The sequence below is a fragment of the Anabas testudineus genome, chromosome 9, assembly GCF_900324465.2.
Source record: "Anabas testudineus chromosome 9, fAnaTes1.2, whole genome shotgun sequence".
Lineage (NCBI taxonomy): Eukaryota > Metazoa > Chordata > Actinopteri > Anabantiformes > Anabantidae > Anabas > Anabas testudineus.
The window spans coordinates 908,650-929,287 of NC_046618.1; the positions used below are offsets into that span (position 1 = coordinate 908,650).

Below are 20,638 nucleotides of genomic sequence, written 5' to 3' on the forward strand. Positions count from 1 at the left end.
ACTACTAAGGACACTACTAACTCACTACCTGATATAAATAAGATATAATAATAATAATAATATAGATTTAGACGCAACTTTTAATGAAGTTGATTATGAGATAATTTGGTTTGAAAAAAGTTGGGACGCTGTGTGATATGTAAATGTCCAATGTGTGGACAAATGGTTCAGCAATTTAAGAATTACATTTCTCAGGATGAAATTGGAAATCATTTGGGGAACATTTGGTTCATAATATTATTAAAAGATTCAAAGAATCTGGACAATTATCTGGAGGCAGGACACAAGGCCAAAAACAAATACCAAACGGCTGTGATCTTCAGGCTCTCAGGTGTGCATTAAAACCACACACCATTCTGTAGAGGACATCACTGCATGTGCCCAGAAACACCACTGAAAGCCTTGGTCAGTGAACACAGTTTGTTGCTGTATGGATTCAAGTTAAAGCTAAATATAAGTTAAAATGTGTTAAAACATATTAATAAGAACCATTCAGCCTCCTCCTCTGGGTATGGAAATACCCTGTCCAATGAGTCAAAACCATGGTTATCACATCCTCCAGTCTAAAGAGGAGCGTGACCATGCAACATGTCATCAATGCACTGTTTAAAAGCCAGCATCCATTATGGTATGGAGGTGCATTAGTGTGTGGGTGACTGGTCCATCTGTAAAGACTCCATTAATGCTAAATGACACAAGGAACATATGGTGCCAGACCACATCTTTTTCAGGGAAGCTCTTAGTTGTTTCAGCAAGAATACTAAACTGCAGTCTGAACGTATTACAACTGAATGACAGTAAGATATTCTCCCAAAGACATTTTTCAGTTTCAACATTTGATATGTGATGTGAATTATTAGTCACTGCATTGTGTTCCTGTTTGCCCTAAGTAAGCAGTATCAACATTTCTTCTGTTAAGGACCGGCATTAGTTTGCTTCTTGAATTGATATTTTATATTGATAGCTTAGTATCTGTAGTCCTATTATTCTATCATTACAATAGTTTTATTATTTCTATTACAATTTTTAATCCTGCAGACAGCATGCTTGGTGGTGACTGCGCTTCTCCACCTTTTCTTCATGGCGTCCTTTTCCTGGATGCTGGTGGAGGGTCTGCTGCTCTGGAGCAAAGTCGTGTCCGTCAACATCAGCGAGGATCGCAGGATGAAGCTCTATTACATGATTGGCTGGGGTAAACATTCACTTCCCTTTATCAGTTTATCAAATTGGACTATAATGTGTAATCCGCTTAGCTCTAGTTGAGGATTTAATGTGTTTGAATTCTAAAATCTAACATTAGTCACCACTGTAACTATTGTAAACAATAGAGCTGGAATCCTACACTACACATGTATATGTATATGTTAAGCTAAGAGTTATATGGTTGTTGTTTTTACATTACTGTGTTATACAGTCATATTAATGTACATCATTGCTTTATTCACAAACTCCGGCTGTGTTATCATTACCTTTTGCAAATTAAAAACTCTGAGAAGATAGTTATAGGATCTTCCATACCCCTTTTTCTCACAAAGCTCCCAGCCACTTTTTTATTCAGGTGCTAAATATTCTCTATAGCTTCTCTACCTTAGAGTATGTGAATTATCACATGGATAAAAGCGTCTGCCACATATCTAAATGTCATCAATAAGTACCATTTAACTATCGTGCATAAGAACAGAAACCAATTTATGTGACACATGAAAAGCTGAAATGATTTAATTCACATCACATTACCTGTATACTGTTTACCAGTGTGTGTGCTAGTTAACATCAGTAATGCACAATTTTCTGATATGTCTGATAATGCTGTAACATTTTTTTCTCAGTTCCAGAGCTTCATATCACCCAGATTTAATATGCATGACCTGTCTTTACTTAGAAGCTGCACATAATTCATATATGAGTAGTAACTCAGTTACTGTATAACACTGGCAGCTAACAGTTATTATAACTGGATGTTAGTTTACATTTGTAAGATGAGAAGGGTTGCTGAGATGAGCGTAATGCAATGATTTCAGGTCACAAGTAAAATGTCGTATCATAGTCCAGAATCAACTTAAACAGCGTTGATTACACTCATTTACAGTTAATCCAAAAAATCCACGGCTTAATCATAAAAAATACGTTTTAGTTGCAGCCCTTATCATGCAGTGTGATATTAAGCCACACTCCAACTTTAACCTAGTAAAAAAAAAAAACTATCTGCAGCTGCTACTGTTCATGTTCCCAAATCCACCTGTGACTGTGTGTTATGTCGCATAATGAGCTGAGAACAGTGTGTGAATAACTCTTAATATTCAGGTGTTTTTCTCAGCCCTCTCTTCCCCTTCAGACTAAATAGACCAAGAGAACCAAACAGACTAAATATTGTCTTCAACTGACTCTGCAGCTGTTACTGCTCCAATAAATGTAAACATACTTCTTTTTTGTTGTCACAGCAATACCACTCTTAATGTTTGTTTCTTCAACTGTTTTACAGGACTACCTGTTCTAATAGTTGGTGTAACATTGGCAATATCAGTGGAAAAGTACAGGGCAGATGATCACTGCTGGCTCAATGTGACCACTGACACCATCTGGGCATTTGTGGGACCTGTTATATTTGTCTTAGCGGTACGTAATCTGTGTGTTTGTGTGTGTATGCTAATTTAAACTAATTTAAATAACTTTTTGTTTTGTCAGTTCAGTATAGGTTTTAAATAAATAAAAGCCCAGGAATTTGGTCCACATGGTTCAGTTAATGTTTTATGTTTTATGAAGTTAACACACATTATACAGCTTGTATATCAATCATATGGCATCAAAACTACACCCACAGCAAATGCAGCAGTTGGTTAAATGTCAGAGTTCAAATTTTAAGTTTTCTGACCCAGCCTGACTAAGAAGAGTCCACATATTTTTGAAAGGGTTGAGGTCACAACTGGGAGTAGATGTCCAAAAGCTTAATGTTAGTCTGCGGTGTGGTTCCACAGTCAGCTCTGATGTGCTGGATAGTGTAGTGGTAACATTGCTGTCTTCCATGCGGAGACCTCCAGAAGGCTTTGTCTTTGTCCATGTGGTCAGCTGCAAACTTTTGAGGAGCGGGTTCTTACTTGGACAGCAGCTTTTAAGTGAAATGACAGTTCCTGGCTTGTTCTAGACCATCCAAACGAATGTTTCCTCAGCTGAGTGAGACAGTTTGGATCATCATCCAGACCTTTGAAAGTGGCTCCACTTCCTCACAGCTAGTAGTATTGATGACACACACTTATGAAAGTTTTGGTGAATGAGTCCCCTTAGTGTTAGCAATTAGCACAAACACAAAGAGGCATGTATACAGTACCTGCATGTGTACCTCAACTAATCTGTGGTGGTTGTAGCATGCCAAGAAACACAGCAGTACCTTACCAAGCGCAGAGAAGACATCCATGCTAGATAGCTAAGCATGGATAAAAAAATAAAAGCTTCAAAACATGCCACTTTTTTATGAGAAAGAAAATGCAACACCTCAATGATATGGTTTACAAAATAGATTTTAGCAGAAACAATAGAATAAGTAGCCTACATGGGGTCTTTATAGAGACATAATACCAGATTTATCCAAACATTCCCAAAAATTTCAAACAACACCCAAACAGGCTTCTAGATTAAAACTAAGATTCTACATTAGCATTCTAAGAATTCTTTATTTTCCATTTTCTATCCTTTAATCTGGAAATAAAGTGCAGTGAATACTGTTTCCTACAGGAAGTAAAATGTTCCCTCTTCTACATGTTAGCTAGAGGCCAAGTGGATATGCAGCCACACATCTTGTGTTTGCTGGAGGCCATGTTGATGCTGTTGTCCTCTACTTGCAGGTCAATGCAGTTGTTCTGAGTCGGGTTGTCATGGTGACCGTTTCCAGTGCTCATCGTCGAGCAAAGATGCTCAGTCCAAGCTCAGCATCGAAGATGCAGACCTTTGACCTTACCTGGTGAGACACAATGGCTTCTCTATCTCTCTCTGTCTCTCTCTCTTACTCTCCTCCTGCTTTTTGTGTATTCTTTTTCATAAGTTCTTTTCTTTTCTCTTGTGCACCCACGCTCTCTCACACTCAGTCTCTCACAAATATGCACTCCTATTGTTTCCTTTTCCAGTCAAGCCAGCTACAGTATAGTCAACAGAGACAGTGTAAGTGACTGGGAGTCTGCTGTGGGAGTTGTAAGGGCTTATCAGCTTAACACCTGGTCCCAACACTGTGTGTGTGTGTGTGTGTGTGTGTGTGCGTGTGTGTGTGTGTGTGTGTGTGTGTGTGTGTGTGTGTGTGTGTGTGTGGTAAATGGATTTATTACATTGTGGGGACACATTTTATGAGTCGCTGTGAGGGCATTGTGCTGGTCCTCACAACTTTGAAAGGCTTTCTGATGGTTAATATTAAAAACTGCATTTTTCATTACATTGTGAGATGCAGTTAGGTCCAAAAGTATTTGGACAATGAGAAATGACTTTTTTTTTGTCTTTTGCCTTTATATGATAATAATGAAATACTTTGATCCCCTTATCAAACGTATTGATCCCCTTGAGGAAATTGTGGTTGGACAGCTGCCAAACAGTACATGTCGGCGCTACTGCCACCCCATAAAAACACAGACCTCATACATATACCATATATCACTACAAAGGATTTAAAATCAAATAAAATAGAGTATAGATGTGATCAAAGTGCTCAGCTTTACAGTATTTTATAATATTTTAAAAAGTCTCACAAAAATATGGCATTTACTATTTAGAAGCTAAGTACTTACATTTCCAGGCTCGATGAAATTTGGACAAAGTGGCATAATTGTAAATGAACTTACGACATACTATAGGAAAATCTTTAGCAGTCAGTGCCTGATATCTGGAGCCTATCGAAATGACCAAATTCTGAGTTTCCTCCCTGGAGATGTTTTGGAGATGTTTTACCAGCCACCTTCAGTAGCTGCTTGTTTGTGGGTCTATCTGCTTTTAGTTTTGATTTCAGTAAAGCATCATTCTGACAGGAACATAAAGTTTCTCCTCCTGTTTTCACTTACATATATATATATATATATATATATATATATGTATATATGTGTAAGGGAAACAGGAGGAGAAACTTTTTCACATATATATATATATATATATATATATATATATATATAGGGAATGGGGTACACCTACTCAATTAACTTTTTTTCATGTGAAATGTCAAATATTATTGGGCTTCTTTAAAATTGAGGCACTCTGCTTGAAGTGGCAGTAATTTCTTAATGGTAAAAGACTTTTTGTGAAACCTTTTAAAATAAAGCAAAACGTCTACACTTGAACCACATCTTAATTGTCTTACATCCATTGTGATGGTCCTGCAGCGTTGTGTTATTTTACTCTTTACATTATCACAGTCTAAAATGTGACATTGCTGTTTCTGCCATTTAAATTTGTGGCAGCAGAACCATGCACTGAGTCTATTCACTTAAGTTTTATTTATATAGCAGCATCGGGATTCAACACCACTGGTGTGCAGCAGAGTATCATATTAGCATGCTAATTGCTTTTAGACAAAAAATGAATTGAATAGAGTAGAGGAATAAGATGACGCAGGATGTAGTCTTGTCCTTTAAATAGTACCATATTTTAGTTAATGTATATTCCTGTTTTTTTCTTGTTTTTTTTAAAACATGTTTACCACAACCACCCTGCTGCAACTTTATATACATATGTTGCTTCTGCCAGTCAGAAGCTGAGGTGCAAACACTGTTTAACTATTCATCGTGTCAGGTCTGTTTATGTTGCTATGGTTACATGATGATAGTAGAAACATTTTTAGTACGGTGCAACAGAATAATTTCTGACTAAATCTACATACTCAGTGATATTTTAAGGTTAGTTCACCTGAATCGGATAGAACATGTATTACACAGAAGTGATAAGAGTTTTTTACTCATTTAGGTCACTTTGATTAGATGGCTCCTCATTTTAAAGTATGAATCAAAGTTAAATTGTTCTTTGGGGACTGACATGCTGTCAGTACTATTGTGCTTTTGTTGTGCTGGTTAATACACAGGTCAGTACAGAAGAATTTGTAGTTGTTAATATATCTTATGGAGAAGAAGAAACTATACTCCGCTAAGTAGTCCTTCAACCCAACACTCATCATTTCATTTTACACTTTTGTTTCAGCTTGAATAAAATGCAACATTCTTCTCATGCTGTATCTCTCTGTTCCCTCACAAAACAGACTGAAAGTAGATGTATGTGCCAGCACAAGAGTGTTACGTGAATTCAGGAGATTAGAGGGAAAACGACTTTCAAAAATAAAAGGGAAGAGAGGGAAGTGAGTGCTGGCTTTGTCCTTGCAGACACAGTGCGGTCTGAAAACTCAATCTCTCTACCCAGGTGCAGGAGTGTGACAACAATGGTGGTTTGAACAAAGACAACCTTTTCTGCCTTGCCCCATGAAATGGTTATTGGCCGTATAAGCACCAGGATCATTGAAAAGATGATTGCAAACTAACAGGAGTATGGTTGTGGTAGGCGGTAAAATCTATAGCTGGAGGATTCAAGGAGGAAATATTCAAGAAGAAAATGCCAACAAAATACCTTGAAAACTCCACTTTGCTGGGTCTTTCTGTCACACAACACTGTGAAGTTTTGTTTCAGTCACCCTGTACACGTCATCTTCACGCATCTTTATCTGAGAGCACGTGTAGGCAATCAATACACACGTTCTTTGTGCCTTTGTCATTCATGCATGTGCATTCTGTGTGTGTTTGCAGGGCTGTGACCCGTCCAGTTCTCATCCTGCTGCCAGTGCTGGGTCTGACCTGGCTGTGTGGAGTGTTGGTCCATCTGTCTATCGTAGTCGCCTATGTCTTCATTGCTCTCAATGCTTTCCAGGTAAACAAAGACATGGTATCTAATCTAATCTCATTTTTTGTATTCAAATCAAACGTGTTATCTGAACTAACCTTCTCACTAATAGTAAAATCTCACTGCTCTAAGAGGGGGTCTAAGTTGGTTTTTTGCAAATGCTATTTTGGTCCAAAACAAGCTCCACAAGAAAGTCATTTTACAGTTATCACTGCCCTGACACATATGATCCCTGTGCTCACTCACTTCTCCTTTAGTTGAGCTCTCGGGACTGAGCAACTGCTGCTAGTAGACTCTTAAAGATGATGAAGCATTCTGCCTAATTAATTTATTCCTATTCCATTTTTGTTTCCTATTCAAAATATAATTACCAAACCAATACATGCTAATACATTATTGTGGAGGTGTCACTGCATAAAGGGTTAAGATAGATTAATGTTAAATGCAACATCAGTGATGGCTACACAAATACAGTATTTACGTAATTACAATTCAAAACTACACCGATCATCCACAACATTAACACCATTTGGTGGTTTCAGTGTTGTAACTAATAAGGAGTAATTTGACTTGTGGTACTTTGTTATGAGTAAACGTTCTTCATTCTAGTATTTACTTAAGTAAAACTACATTATTTCTGTTAGGAGGTAACAGTGTAGTATTTCTGCACAGTTTTTCTTTAGGAAAAGACCTGAATAAAGACTGTACCTGGCATTATAGCTGTATTTATCAGATTACAGAGGTAATTTATGATCACAGATAAATCTCCTACCCTGAAACTCCTCTCTTTTCTGGAATATGGGTAAAGTTGCATAAAGATTCATAGTAGTAAAACATCCAGCTTGGTTAAGCTGAGCAAACAGTAAAACAGCGTAATTAATACAGTATAATGTTGTCAAGAAAATATAAACTCATACAAATCAGTTAGGGATGACTACATATCTACATGTGGGATAATTAGTTCTCTCCTTTAGTGTAGTTTAACTGAGTGCAGAGTATTGAGCTGCTGTGATGGACAGATCAAATAGTAGCATGAATGACTTCTTCCATATCACCAAGAGACAGAAACAGTCTAATTTACAGATACTTCTCAACTGATAACAACACAAGTGAATAAATCCCTTGTATTTAGTTCGGTTTGCATTGAGAAATGACTCTCAGATTTCTGGCAAATGACCTGGGATTATGTGGCATGAAGCTTAGTTTTCCAATAATGTTAAAACAAACAATAATGGCTGTTATCACTCAACCATCATGTTAGTAGTGTAGCTCACTACAGGACATAATTGACTCGATATACATAACTTGGTGCCTTGTTATTTAAATCAGTTCTTAGTATCAGTATTGTGTGATTTCCTTATCTGCTCTTCTTCTGTTCTTGCTGTGCAACTGTAACTGTGTGTTCATGGACCTGTGTGTGTGTGTGTGTGTTATGTGTGTGTGTGTGTGAGAGAGAGAGAGAGACTGCAGTGAGTTCTTTGCATGTCAGGTCATATCAAATCTCCCTCTAGCTCTCCTCCCCTGATAACACAGTGCTCACTTCCTGTCTCTCACACTCGTCCTTTACTTCCCACTGTTCTATACACTGTCCCTGTGTTTCTTAGACCTTCTAACCATTCTCCATATATCTCTCTCTCTTTCCCCACCCACCTCTATGTGCTATTCCCTGTTCTCTAATTAATCAAAATGAGCTAGCCCCTGGGTGACCCCAAGAGAGCTGCTAGTTAATTTGGATTTACTGCCAGTGTCCAGCTGAGGGCAGATAACACTACAGTAGGAGTTCTTCCTCATGTAGGTAGGAGGAGAATGCTACACTCAGCCAGCTCGTTTTCTTCTTAATACAAAAAAACTAATCTTTTACTGGCCTGCTTCAGCTGTGTGTACTGTTGAAGCTGAAAGTATGACAGAGAGGCTAAGGGCCAGGAAAGAGCAAGCAAAAAGAAAATGAGGCCTAGTAGGGCAAGACTTACTGAATAGCAACAGCCATAATAACATGTGACCACCCCAGCATCTGATCTCATTTGTCACCAAATCTCTAGCTTTAGTCGGATAAATGTCTGTGTCAGCCAGGAGTGACAGCTGCTGATTTACCTTGGTGGGGGAGGGCTACGGGCACATACATATGCAAGAAATGGAGCTGGCTAGTTTGAAGGACTAAGCTTTGACTTTAGCTTTAGCAGACTGCCATATTTCCTCCATAAGTTAAAACATACTACATCCAACATCTTAGTTCTTATCCAGACGTGTGGAGCATCCTAATATACTCATCAAAATAAAGTCACTGGCTATAATTTTACTACTTACTACTTTACTACTTACTACTACTACTAACCTTTCTACTTAAGCATTTGCTTTATTGCTACTTCAGCATTTCCCACACATAGATTTCACTTGTACAGGCTACCCAGGTGTATCTGAAGATCTGTTTTTAAAATCTGTCCCAGAGAAGATCACCATCCATGATCATCTTCATCTGATCTTCTTCTGCTATGTATAGTTCTAGCATAGTAACACAGTAGTTTTAACACAGTACAGTTCTACTTTTCCTTAAGTAAATATCTGAGTACTTTCTCTAATAGTGGTCCTTTCACACTATTCTCTAGAAAACTAGACACGTTTGAAGTGAAAAATTCTTGTTTACATTTAAATTGATCATAAATTTACATAAATGTAAAGATAATATAGCGTCTCGTTGAACGGCACAGTGATCTGCCTCCTCACAGACAATCCATGGATTTCTCTTTGAAGTTTGCACGTTCCCCATCATGTCTGCATGGGTTCTCTTGGGGTACAAAAACATGCAGTTAGGTTACTAGGTCACTCTAAATTTCCCATAGGTGGAAATGGTTGTCTGCATGTCAGCCCATTATGTGATAGACTGGCGACCTGTCCATGGTGTACCCTGCCACTTGCCCAATGCCCAATGGGATAAACTCCAGCACTCCCCTGACCCTCAAGAGGACAAGCAGTTAGGATAATGGATGGATAGATACTGTCTTGATGTAGCTGTAATAATGTACTTTGCCAGTCCTTTTTAATATTGAGATAGCAGCAAAGCAAATATGCAGCAATGCATTTAAACTGGACACAGTTTAGCCTACAGTACGATCTTTTTTGTAACATAATGGTCTTCTGCTGGCCTGGTCCAGCGGGCCTGCCAATGACTATTACTGTGGAAAGATGAGGCTACCGTAAACAGGTAAAACAGGTAAAACCAAAACTGTGAGAGCAACTATTAGCCCTATCTAAATGCAGAACATTGAATATTAGGGAAGAGAATACAGGATAAAGTCTTTTCATCTCATGCTGTTTGATGTAACTTCAGATAATACATTTTTAATAAATGTTTCAAAATAAACTGTTTCAAAAGTAAAAACAAAAAAAAAAACTCACTCCTTTACTCATTTAAAAAATGGAATAATGACTTATTACAGTTTCTCATGCATTTGTCAAAACGGTGTACACACACAGCCCAACACTGCTTAATCAGCTAAAGATCATATCTTACTCAAAAGCTTTAGCTCATGTTTAAAAATTGAAGCCGTATGTCAATGAACAAGTCAGAGCTGTCAAAAATATCCTCTTAGAGCTGTGTAAGTCAAGGTTCTCTTAATGTTTAGTTGTTTTGTCAGTAGCACTTACATGTGCAATAATGTCTGGAAACTATTTTATTTTCTTCTTATACATAACTCCAACACAGTAGAATAGGGTGTAAAAAAAGTGTAAAACTTACAGTGCTTCTCTCATGCTCAGTTGGTCTAAGATCTGGTGCCTGCAAAGGCCAAAGCTTATGATTCCCATCATTTTCATACTCATCAAACATTTGGTGCCCTTTCATGCCCTGTGGATGGGTGGATTATTATCATCCTTTAAGAGACCACTCCCATCAGAAAGGTTTCATCATTAGATCATTGTGACCCTTTGTTGTGAAGGGACGAGTAGATCCAAACCATGCCAGTATGATGCCTCCCTTAGCCAAACTGTTTTCTTAGGGCACCCATCTGTATAATTTACATACATTATACTATATATCATTCATGCTGGAAAAAAATACTCATTCAAGAATTTCTACATCCTTGTGCACAAACTGTTGTCTGCTGACCTCAGAGCAGTGTTACTGAGACACATGTTTATGTTTGCACACTGTTTTCTAAAATTGTGCAGCACACATTGTAATGTTATCAACATACTGGCTTGAGCCATGGACTTTAGCTTGGTGGATGTAAGTGTTTTTTTTTTTTTGTGACAGATGTTGCTGTAGGCATAGTTTAGTAGTTTAGTTAATGATAAGTGAATAGATAGATACACAAACATAATTATGAGATGATAAACTGCTATATAATAAATAAAATACTTCCATGACTTGTCCATGTCAGGATGTGTTTAGGTATTTGTGCGGCAGAGTAACTCTATGCTATGTTATCATTACACTCTGTTCAACTATGATTCAGTCACTAAACTTCCTGCAACAATAACCAACAGTGAGTCTCTGTCTAGTGCAGTGTCAACAAAATGGAGATTTTAATAGAGGTTGTTTTGTCAGAGAAAGACACAACAACCACTAGAGTGTCACATAAGGCACAGGAAAATTTATAAACATCTAAACAATGAAATCTCAGATGGAGTCATTGTCAGATTAATGTGTCCTTCAATTAGAGTCCCTGTCTCTGACTGTGATTATACTTACTCTGATTATGACCATAATCGCCCAAATGTAATCAGTACACTGTGTCTCTTCGGGCTCCACCTTACTCACATTGCTGCCTTAATCATATAAACACGAGTGCTTGATGCATCTTTCTGCTCCAAAATAGCAGAGACTCTATAGGCCCTGAATTCCTGTGATCTCTGTCTCCTCGAGTGTAAATTTAAAGGAAAACAACAGCAGCAAAAAGCAACAGCTTATCTACAGTTCTCCTCAATCAACTACTCCTTTCTTAGTCTTTCATATCGCAACTCTTTGCACTGTAATCTATGTGTTGCTTCATGTTAAGTGAGTGAATTTTAAAATGACTTTAGTCCTCAGTAGAAAAACGAAAACACTGGAATGACTGTGATGTTGTAGCTCTCAGAGTGAAGGGCTTTGCTCCACAGAGCATTTTACTCCCAACGACAGGGACACACCATATCATCAAATTTTCATATGGGTTGTTGTGGTTGGTATGTGGTATGTATGAAGTCGGTCTTGGCCTCGGCGGACGTCAGCAGCTGTTTCTCGGAGGTCTCGACTCAACGCTCAATAGTTCAGGAATGGAACAAATCTGCCTGCAATTAACTAACTGGACTCCACATTAACTTAAAGACATTAACTGTTATACTGGACTGCCAGCTGCCTACATAGCATGTAATCACCCATATGAGGATGGGTTCCCTGTTGAGTCTGGTTACTCTCAAGGTTTCTTCCTGTTGCCTTCTCAGGGAGTTTTTCCTTGCCACCGTCACCCTCGGCTTGCTCATCAGGGACAATCTCATTTCATGATTCATACACATTCACTGTTCATGTACTGTTCTTTGGTTGTGTAAAGCTGCTTTGTGACAATGCCAATTGTAAAAAGCGCTCTACAAATAAAATTGAATTGAATTGAATTGAATTGAATGTATAAAAGTCAATGGAAATGTTTCCCTTGATGAGATGAGACCATGTTTCATCTTGGTTTCTGGCAAAATGGACGTCAGGTTCTCCATACCAGAGGCAAAAAAGACCATGCAGACTGTATCTGTGTCCACTGCATGACTGTTCTTGCTAATATGTTAAGGAACCATGGAGGTGTACAATATAGTCAAAGAAAAAGTTTTCAACTCAAGAGTGAAATGTAGACATTTGGGAAAAACTCTCAGCTTTTTTTCCTGTAAACAGAGTTTATACAGTATTTCCACTTCTTTAGTGCATCACTGGAATAGACAGAGAGATGCAATTTCAGTTAAGTTCATCTGAGATTTCAGCACCACACCCTGCTGAATCCTACTGATGTTTGTGCCAAAAGGGAGTAGAAAACCACCCACATCGTAAGCATGGAAAGGTATTTTGCAATATGTGCTTCTCTTTTTATTGGGAAAGTGGAAAACATGGTTTGACTGAGATGACAGAGTCTAATGTGTCTGTCTCCTCTCCTCAGGGCCTGTACATCTTCTTAGTGTATGCTGTTTACAACAGTGAGGTAAGAAGGCATTCAGTCCATTGTCAGCCGTGCTGCCTGCTTCCACTGCGGCAGACTATGAGAATGTATCTTTGTGCTGTATGTGAGTGGGTGTAAATGCTGCTTCTCGTTTAGGTGAGGAATGCCATAAAGAGGATCAAAGAAAAGAGAAAAGCCTTATCTTTCACTGTGAGTGAGTAAAAAGCACACAGCAGTGATCAGGTCCATCAGGACACAAAATAAATTCCCTTCTTACAAATGTCTATTATACTGGATCTCGGATTTTGTGTTAGTAGTTTTTTAGGACAGTAGTAGGGTAGGATGAAATCATCATTTTGCAGCACTTCTGATTGGACTGTCTGCATTTTCAGAACTGTTCGCAGCCAACAAGCTTCCTGCCTTCACAGAGGGCCCCAATGGCCTCCTGGGGCTGCAGTCCACCAACCCCCTCCAGCCCTGAGACCAGTGAGACCTCTGGACCTGCCAGTTCCACCTCTGCATCATTAGTCATCAAGAACGGTATGGAGCTGTTTGGTGCAGGTTACAATGAAGAGTGGCACTGATGAAAAGTGCACTTTGGTGGTTGTATGATCATGAAAGCTGACAGAGCTGTAGTAATTTGAAAATGTCCTTTTTTTGAGGCTTGGAAAATTCAAAATGATGTGAGAGCCTGTAGGGTTTTGGAAAATTCCCATTTCAACATGGTTAAGAGAAAATCAGTTTGCAACAAACTGCGTTTTGAATCATGCACTGCACAAGCAGACAACCTTATGTAACAGTCCCTGGCATGACATCTATTCTGGACTACACATGATGAGGTAGGATTATGGTTGATGTCCACTGAAAGAAGACATGTGTGCTAACTTATTATTTATTAGTTTTGGGCTTCAGTTATAAGTTGTGAAAATTCTCTCTTTTACATCTTCATGTTCTTTTTTCTAACAGCTAATCACCACCTCAGTGACAAATGTAGTCTGTAGGCATAAGAAATATCTTTCCTGTTATATACAGCTATTACCCCCATCTGTCTTATATACTGACCTGGACAAAATTGTTGGTACACCTTCCGTTAAAGAAAGAAAAACCCACAGGGGTCACTAAAATAATGTGAAACTGACAAAAGTAATAATAAACAAAAATTGACTGAAAATACCTCATTAAAATGAAAATGATGGTACACCTAGAAAATAAAAGAAAATGACCATAAAGTAAAAAAATATTTGACCATAGGGACATGTTGAAGCACACCTGGGCATTGTACGGCCCGCGGGCCGCATACGGCCCATTGGTTGACTCCAAAACAATGCTATGTGATGCTATATAAAGAAATACAATTATTATTATGCAGAATTGAGTTAAGCCTTTTGGTCAAGCCCTTCACAATATTTTTTGTTTCTCATGGTGTCTGTCTGCCTATTTAAAGTGGAAAAGTACTCACTGTACTGTTTGTAAACATGGTGTCCCCCACACTAAAGATGGACCACAGAAAGCTAAGGTTGTCTCAGGAGATTAGAAAACAAATATAAAGACAAACACGTTAAAAGTGAAGGCCGCTAGCCCATCTTCAAGAAGTTTAATGTTCCTGTGACAACAGTTGCACATATTACTCAGAGGTTTAAGGTCCACAGGACTGTAGCCAACCTCCTTACAAATTAAAAAGACAGATAACATGAACGGTATTTGATTAAAGGTGAAATCCAAGGTCAAGGTACATCAGTGTCAGATCACACCATTAATTCCTTCAGTTTAAGCGTTAAGTGGACTTATGAAAGATGACCAAGGAGGACTCCACTGTTAAAAAGCAAATTATAAAAATTTGACAAAACAACAACAAGCCACAAAGCTTCTGGGAGAATGTCCTTTACACAGATGGGCCAAAGCTGGAACTTCTTGGCAAGTCCCATCAGCTCTATGTTCACAGACACAAAAATGAAGCATACTAAGAAAAAAGCACTGTAAAACATGGAGAAGGCTGTGATATGTCCCAGGGCTACTTTAGTGATCCCCTTGGGGAAATTGTTGTTTGGACACTAGTTCAAACCGCTAACCCTGGGGTTTAGAAACTGCTTTAACAACTGAGCTACGTGCCCTGATCTGATCTAGTCCTTATCAGAAAAAAGGAAAGAGCAGAAACATGCAGTCTGGAGAAGGCACCCTTCAAACCTGGAGCTGGAGCAGGTTGCTCACGAGCAGTGGATCAAAACACCTGTCGACAGGTGCAGAAGTCTCATTGACAAAAATTAAGTTAAGGGTACCATCATTTGTGTCAAGGCTTGTTTTATTAGTTTGTTTTTTAAAAAGCTTCTGTTGAACTAAAAAAACTATTTTTGGTACATTTTTATTTTTTATTACTTTTGTAAGTTTCATGTTATTTCAGTGAACAATGTGGGTTTTTTTCTTTTTTTAATAAAAGGCTACGAACAACTTTGTCTGAAAATATCATTATCACCATTAATTCAAACATGAATAGACAAAAAATATATGCATACATATTAGTTTGCTATGAGCCAGACCAGTACAGTGCTGTAATGTTAAAACATTACACATGTACAGTATGTTCTATATGAATAATAATGTTAATTAGTCTACCGTTTTGGTTAATGATTACCAAAACTGTAGAATCCATCCATCACATTAGTGATCAATGACACGATGTCTTTATTAATGTGCTCATCGCTGCTGAACCCACATTCCGCCTTCACTATTCACTATTCTGAAATACGAGAAAGATGAGTAAACATCCTGAGCAGACATCCTACTGCAGATGATGCTATTTCACACATCAACTGAAATATATATATTGGTTTCCTAAATGTAACTGATTGTTCCTACACAGAAAAGCCAAGAAAAAAACAAATTGATTTATCTTTTGTCGTTCTTATTGTTTTCTCTGTGTTTATATTTTATAGAGCTTCCTTTGTGCTCTCCTCTGTATATGACTGTCTCAAATGTTTTGGCCTTGCATAAACAAATGGTTCTGAAAAAGAAATGCAAACTTTAAATACAAATATTGATTGATTTATTTCTTTATTTTTGTCTTTCAGAGAGTTTCAGAAAGGAAAGCTTTGTGAGTTTCTCTTTAAAGCCAGCATCAGGAAACCAAGTAAGTAACATGTAACAATGTAACAGCGCAGTGTGTCATCACATGGCAAACATATTTTTAACTGAATACTGTGTATGTCTCTGTTATTTCAACAGGTGGTGCAGCTGACTGGGTTCAGACCATCAGGTATTATGGTCATTACTTAATACCGGTGTTTAATCATTTGGGAGTTGAATTTATTGCTTTTAATAGTGTTAGCAGCAAACCCATTCTCTTAAAAATTATGTTCCTGTAAAACTAAACATAAAAACATAATTCCCTCAATAGCTCACAGTTTTAAGGAGACAGGGTGGTGGTTACAGGTTACAGTTACCCCCTTTTAATGCCTGTACTAGCATCATGGTTCAAACTCATGCCTAAGTCTACCAGACACTCAAATCTTCGAAGCCTGGATTCTGGAAAGTAGTTTCTAACCTGACGCATGTTTACACTGGGAAAACAACCTGCACTACTCATGCTCTCATAATAAACTTTTAGCTGAGCATGTCAAGATAATCTATTGGAATTTTAGTTTTTTATACTTTCTATAAGTTAAGGGTCGTATCTCAAATCATGTGTTGCATGTCCCTCTCCCTCGTTTCCTGTCTTTTAAGTGATTTGTACATATAAATGCAAGATGATACAGATAATGTAGTGTTTGTGTACTATGTCGTCCTCAGTAAGTCCCCCGAAATTACAAGGGAATGAAAAAACCTGAACTACATTTTTCTGTGCTTTTCAGGCTCATGATTAAACACACTGGGTTATTATTACTAGTGTGAGTGGGAATAATAAAAGGAATCAACTATTAAATCTCAATAAATCCAGTGCTAGGAGGACATTGAAGATGTTCTTAGCGCTGATTTTCAAGTGTCAGTCCTGCATGGTGGCTGCTCCACACTGTAGGCAGTGTGTGACCCTGCACTGATCTCTAACTGCTGATGAGAAACACGCCTTTGATGGCAAAAAGAAATGCATCATTAAACGTATTCATGTATTCTGAAATGAGCTTGGTCAATGCCATCACCTATACATTTTTGACAACTCCCAGGTATTGTTCGCACCCCAGCATCCACCTGTGTCCTCTGTACCTTCAGCCATTCAGTGTTAGGAATGCATTGAGCTCTACCTGGTCCCTCTTTGTCTGTCTTTAAATTACACAACATATGCAGCACTTTGCGAACAGCACTGCGGATAAAGTGAAAGGTAAAATAAGGATTTGCATTTATGCTTGAAGAAATTCCTTATTTGAGTTGGCTGCATGGATTTCTGTATTTCAGTAATTTAGAGTAGTTTATGTTTTTATTTTCAATTTCACAGAAAACAGGAGAAAAAAGAAATGAAATAAAAATATTTTTAAGACTCAAAAGTATTTGTAACAAACCTAATTTATTCGTAAGTCTAAACTAAACCCATATGAATAAAGATTGTGAGAAGGGCCAGAGCACGGCCGCTGACAACACAGGAAATACATGGAAGAACACAAAGAACTAATCAGAAGAGAAAGAGAAAAGCAGCTTTGATTTTTCTTAGGTTGTCTCCATTTACCTGCACGGTCTGCACCGTTTGGCCTGTGTGAAAACTGCCCCGGTGTCTTTTGTTGATTCGAATGTGCAGACGGACACAACAGATGGTCCCCATGTTTCCATAGGGTTAAGTCACTGTCAATGGCTCTCGATTAGCTGGCAGCAGAGCGAAGGAAGTTTGTATTAGATTCATTAAATGTTCAGGCGCTGTGAGGAACGCCTGTTGGATGGTGTTTTGAGTGGTGCTGGGTGTTCATTGTTGACCACAGACACAAAGGAGAAGTTCCTTCCCCTAATCAGGAATGGACAACGCCAGCTATTCACGCCGTCAGCCATTAAGCACTCCAACACCTGCTCTCTCTCACTCTGCCTTTCACTTCCCACCCTTCTTGTTTTCTCTTTTGTACACAAACACAGTGGCACTCCTGTAATGTAAAAAACATTAAACGTCAAAATTGAGCTGCTAAGTTGTAGCTAATGCCTTCCACTTTATTTCACCGCAGGTTGTTGAACTGCAAATAGAGTGGATCCTGATGGTCAACAAACTCCCTACGCACACACACACACGCAGATCCCACCTGAAGAAGGACAATGCTCCCGCACTCTACGAGGGGCAGCGTGGAAGAATAAATGAAGACATGAGCTTCACTGTTCCATTCTCAGATTAGATCAATACTCCCTCAAAGAAGTGGTGGTGTTATTTTTTAAACATGGAATTCACATTGAAGCGTCTGTCACTACATCAATATCTCAGTTCCTTCTACAGAAACAACTCTTACCTTTGTTGTCTTTGGTGAACTGACCTTCGCTTCCTGTTTTGCCAAGTAAAGGTAAAGACAAGACCTAAATGGCCACATCTCTTGCTCTCTTTCTTTTGTGTCCCTGTCATCAGAAAGTTGTGTTTGCTAAACAGATCTTAGATTTCCTTTGTGTACAACAGACCAAAACTATTTCCATGAAAACTGTGTAATCAGGACATCTTTTCTGCAAAGACAAATTGCTGTTATTTTCGACACAAATTAATTTCTGGAGTGGAGGTTCTAAACTCAGCAGCAGGAAACTCAGTAAAACTAAATGATGTCTGCATGACTAACTATAATTGCTTACACCACACAACAATTACATCTGAAAGACAATTATCATGTGCATGTACAGCAGACGTTTCTGCAGAAATATGATTAAAATGTGTCTAAAACTAGATAAAGGGAGACCAGTAAATCAAATCAGGCAAAAGAGTTACATATATTAATTGATTTACTGTACAAAACAATCCATTCTTACATCTTTGTGTGTGGCAAAAGTATGTGAACTTCCAGGATTGTCAATGATTTTGAAATTAGAAGCAGGTGTTTGAGTCAGTGGGATGACAGTCAACTGTGAGTCTGAGATTTAAAGAAGGGAAATCTGCATCTTCACCATTTAAGTGATCTGACAATAAGGTTTGTCGAAGTGTGTCATGGTTTAAACAAAGGAGATTTCTAAAACCTCAGAAGAAGTGTTGTTGATGCTCATCAGGCCGGAAAGATTTATTAAACAGTTTGTACTCAACCAGTTTACTATCAAGCAGATTGTGTACAAATGGAGAACATTAAACACCATTGTGAGGGTTGTGTCATGCTAGCAAGCCCTCCTGCTGTTCACATAGTTTCTCTTCAACACTGCAGTGAGGGCTGTGGAGCAGTCTGCAGGAGTGCACAGGTTTCTGCAGAAGAACAAAGCATCAGATGTAAACATCATATGCAGCCTGTGCTACATTCTCTTTGCTTTTACGGTGTCCGTGGTCTTTAGACATATCGGTGGTTATCTAATTGTTATTGTGCCACCTTATGTAGGAAGCATCACTCAGGCTTTACCCTCCCCAGGAGCTGTCGACCACCAAAGATCACACCAAGAGCCTGCACTCCCATTAGGCTTTTGTCCTGCTACTGATTAAGATTCCACCCACAAGTTTGTCTTCTTTTAGGTTTGCCACACACAAATATTTAAGATTAACAAGTTCTCAAACTGAAAATGTGATGATGTTTCTGTCATATTTAGGCTGAAGTCCAAGGGTTCACAAACTGTCAAGCACCACTGTTCATGTGATTTTAATTGTGGACCTCACTCCTCTGTCCTTGTGTTTAGTGTAAATAGTTTTACAATTCCTGTTTTCTTATAGCCTTTTAGTTATCACACTCTGTCCCAGAGTTTAATAATGCCTTGTTAGAACCTGTGTTTTAGGTTGTTACATAAAGCATCATATAAGGAGGACATAGAGTTTGAAAAGACAACCAAAGAGCAGAGATGCTGAGTGGGAATCACAGTTGTTTGCCTTTAACATCCCAGAGATATACTGACGATCTGCTCTCATACCTGTGTGCAGTATGTAGCCTCACACCACTGTCGTCTCCGACATGTGCAGATAGTTTCTTCCTTGTTCTGGATTTGTTTTCTACAGCAGGCAGACCCGCCAGTTGACGTCTGAACACACACCACATGGTCTGTGTGCTGTGCAAAAGTCTTTGGCCACATATATGTTGTTGTTGTTGTTGACATATACATATTTATGTCTTTGTCTTTCTATTAGAACCCAACTAGAAAATATAGGAAACAGTTTTCAAAACAGTTTTGAAAAACAGCTTCAGCTAGGAGTGTCAAAATCTGATGTGAACTTTCCCAGCGCTCCTTCTGAGAGAGAGCAGAACAAGTTCAGCAAGGACCTGGCTTAGCACCTGGCAGCTTGTGGGAGGAGAGCAGAAACCACTTTTTGTGTTTCTAGTTGTTCCGATGTAAAAACCAAGAAATAAATGTGTCATCTTAGCTTTGGTAAAAGATAAATCTAATGGTAGACTTTTGCACAATGCTGTTGGTGCTGTTGCTCTTTTCTTGGCTGCTGTTCTCCAAACACGTCCTACAGTCTAACGTTGATGTTTCTAAAACTGATGTGTAATGTAAATAAGTGATGACCTTTCTGAAGACTAGGCAAACCAACAGCCACACTATGAGCTCTGGATACATATCTGATGAATGTTATGCAATAAAAGACGACACACCAGTGGAGT

The 20,638-nt window shown here is 38.5% G+C and overlaps 1 protein-coding gene across 1 annotated transcript in view; it reads left to right on the forward strand.

Moving 5' to 3' along the window:
• The window catches only part of adgrd2 (adhesion G protein-coupled receptor D2), a 30,114-nt gene extending 11,906 nt beyond the window's left edge, over window positions 1–18,208 (forward strand). Inside the window, exons 16-25 of the mRNA XM_026343825.1 lie at window positions 1,039–1,192; window positions 2,483–2,616; window positions 3,840–3,955; window positions 6,759–6,879; window positions 12,969–13,010; window positions 13,125–13,178; window positions 13,361–13,508; window positions 16,034–16,092; window positions 16,188–16,218; window positions 18,101–18,208. Coding sequence (XP_026199610.1) covers window positions 1,039–1,192; window positions 2,483–2,616; window positions 3,840–3,955; window positions 6,759–6,879; window positions 12,969–13,010; window positions 13,125–13,178; window positions 13,361–13,508; window positions 16,034–16,092; window positions 16,188–16,218; window positions 18,101–18,108 — 867 coding nt within the window. The 3' untranslated portion in view covers window positions 18,109–18,208. The remainder of the gene's footprint in view (window positions 1–1,038; window positions 1,193–2,482; window positions 2,617–3,839; window positions 3,956–6,758; window positions 6,880–12,968; window positions 13,011–13,124; window positions 13,179–13,360; window positions 13,509–16,033; window positions 16,093–16,187; window positions 16,219–18,100) is intronic.
• Window positions 18,209–20,638: the final 2,430 nt, after the last annotated feature.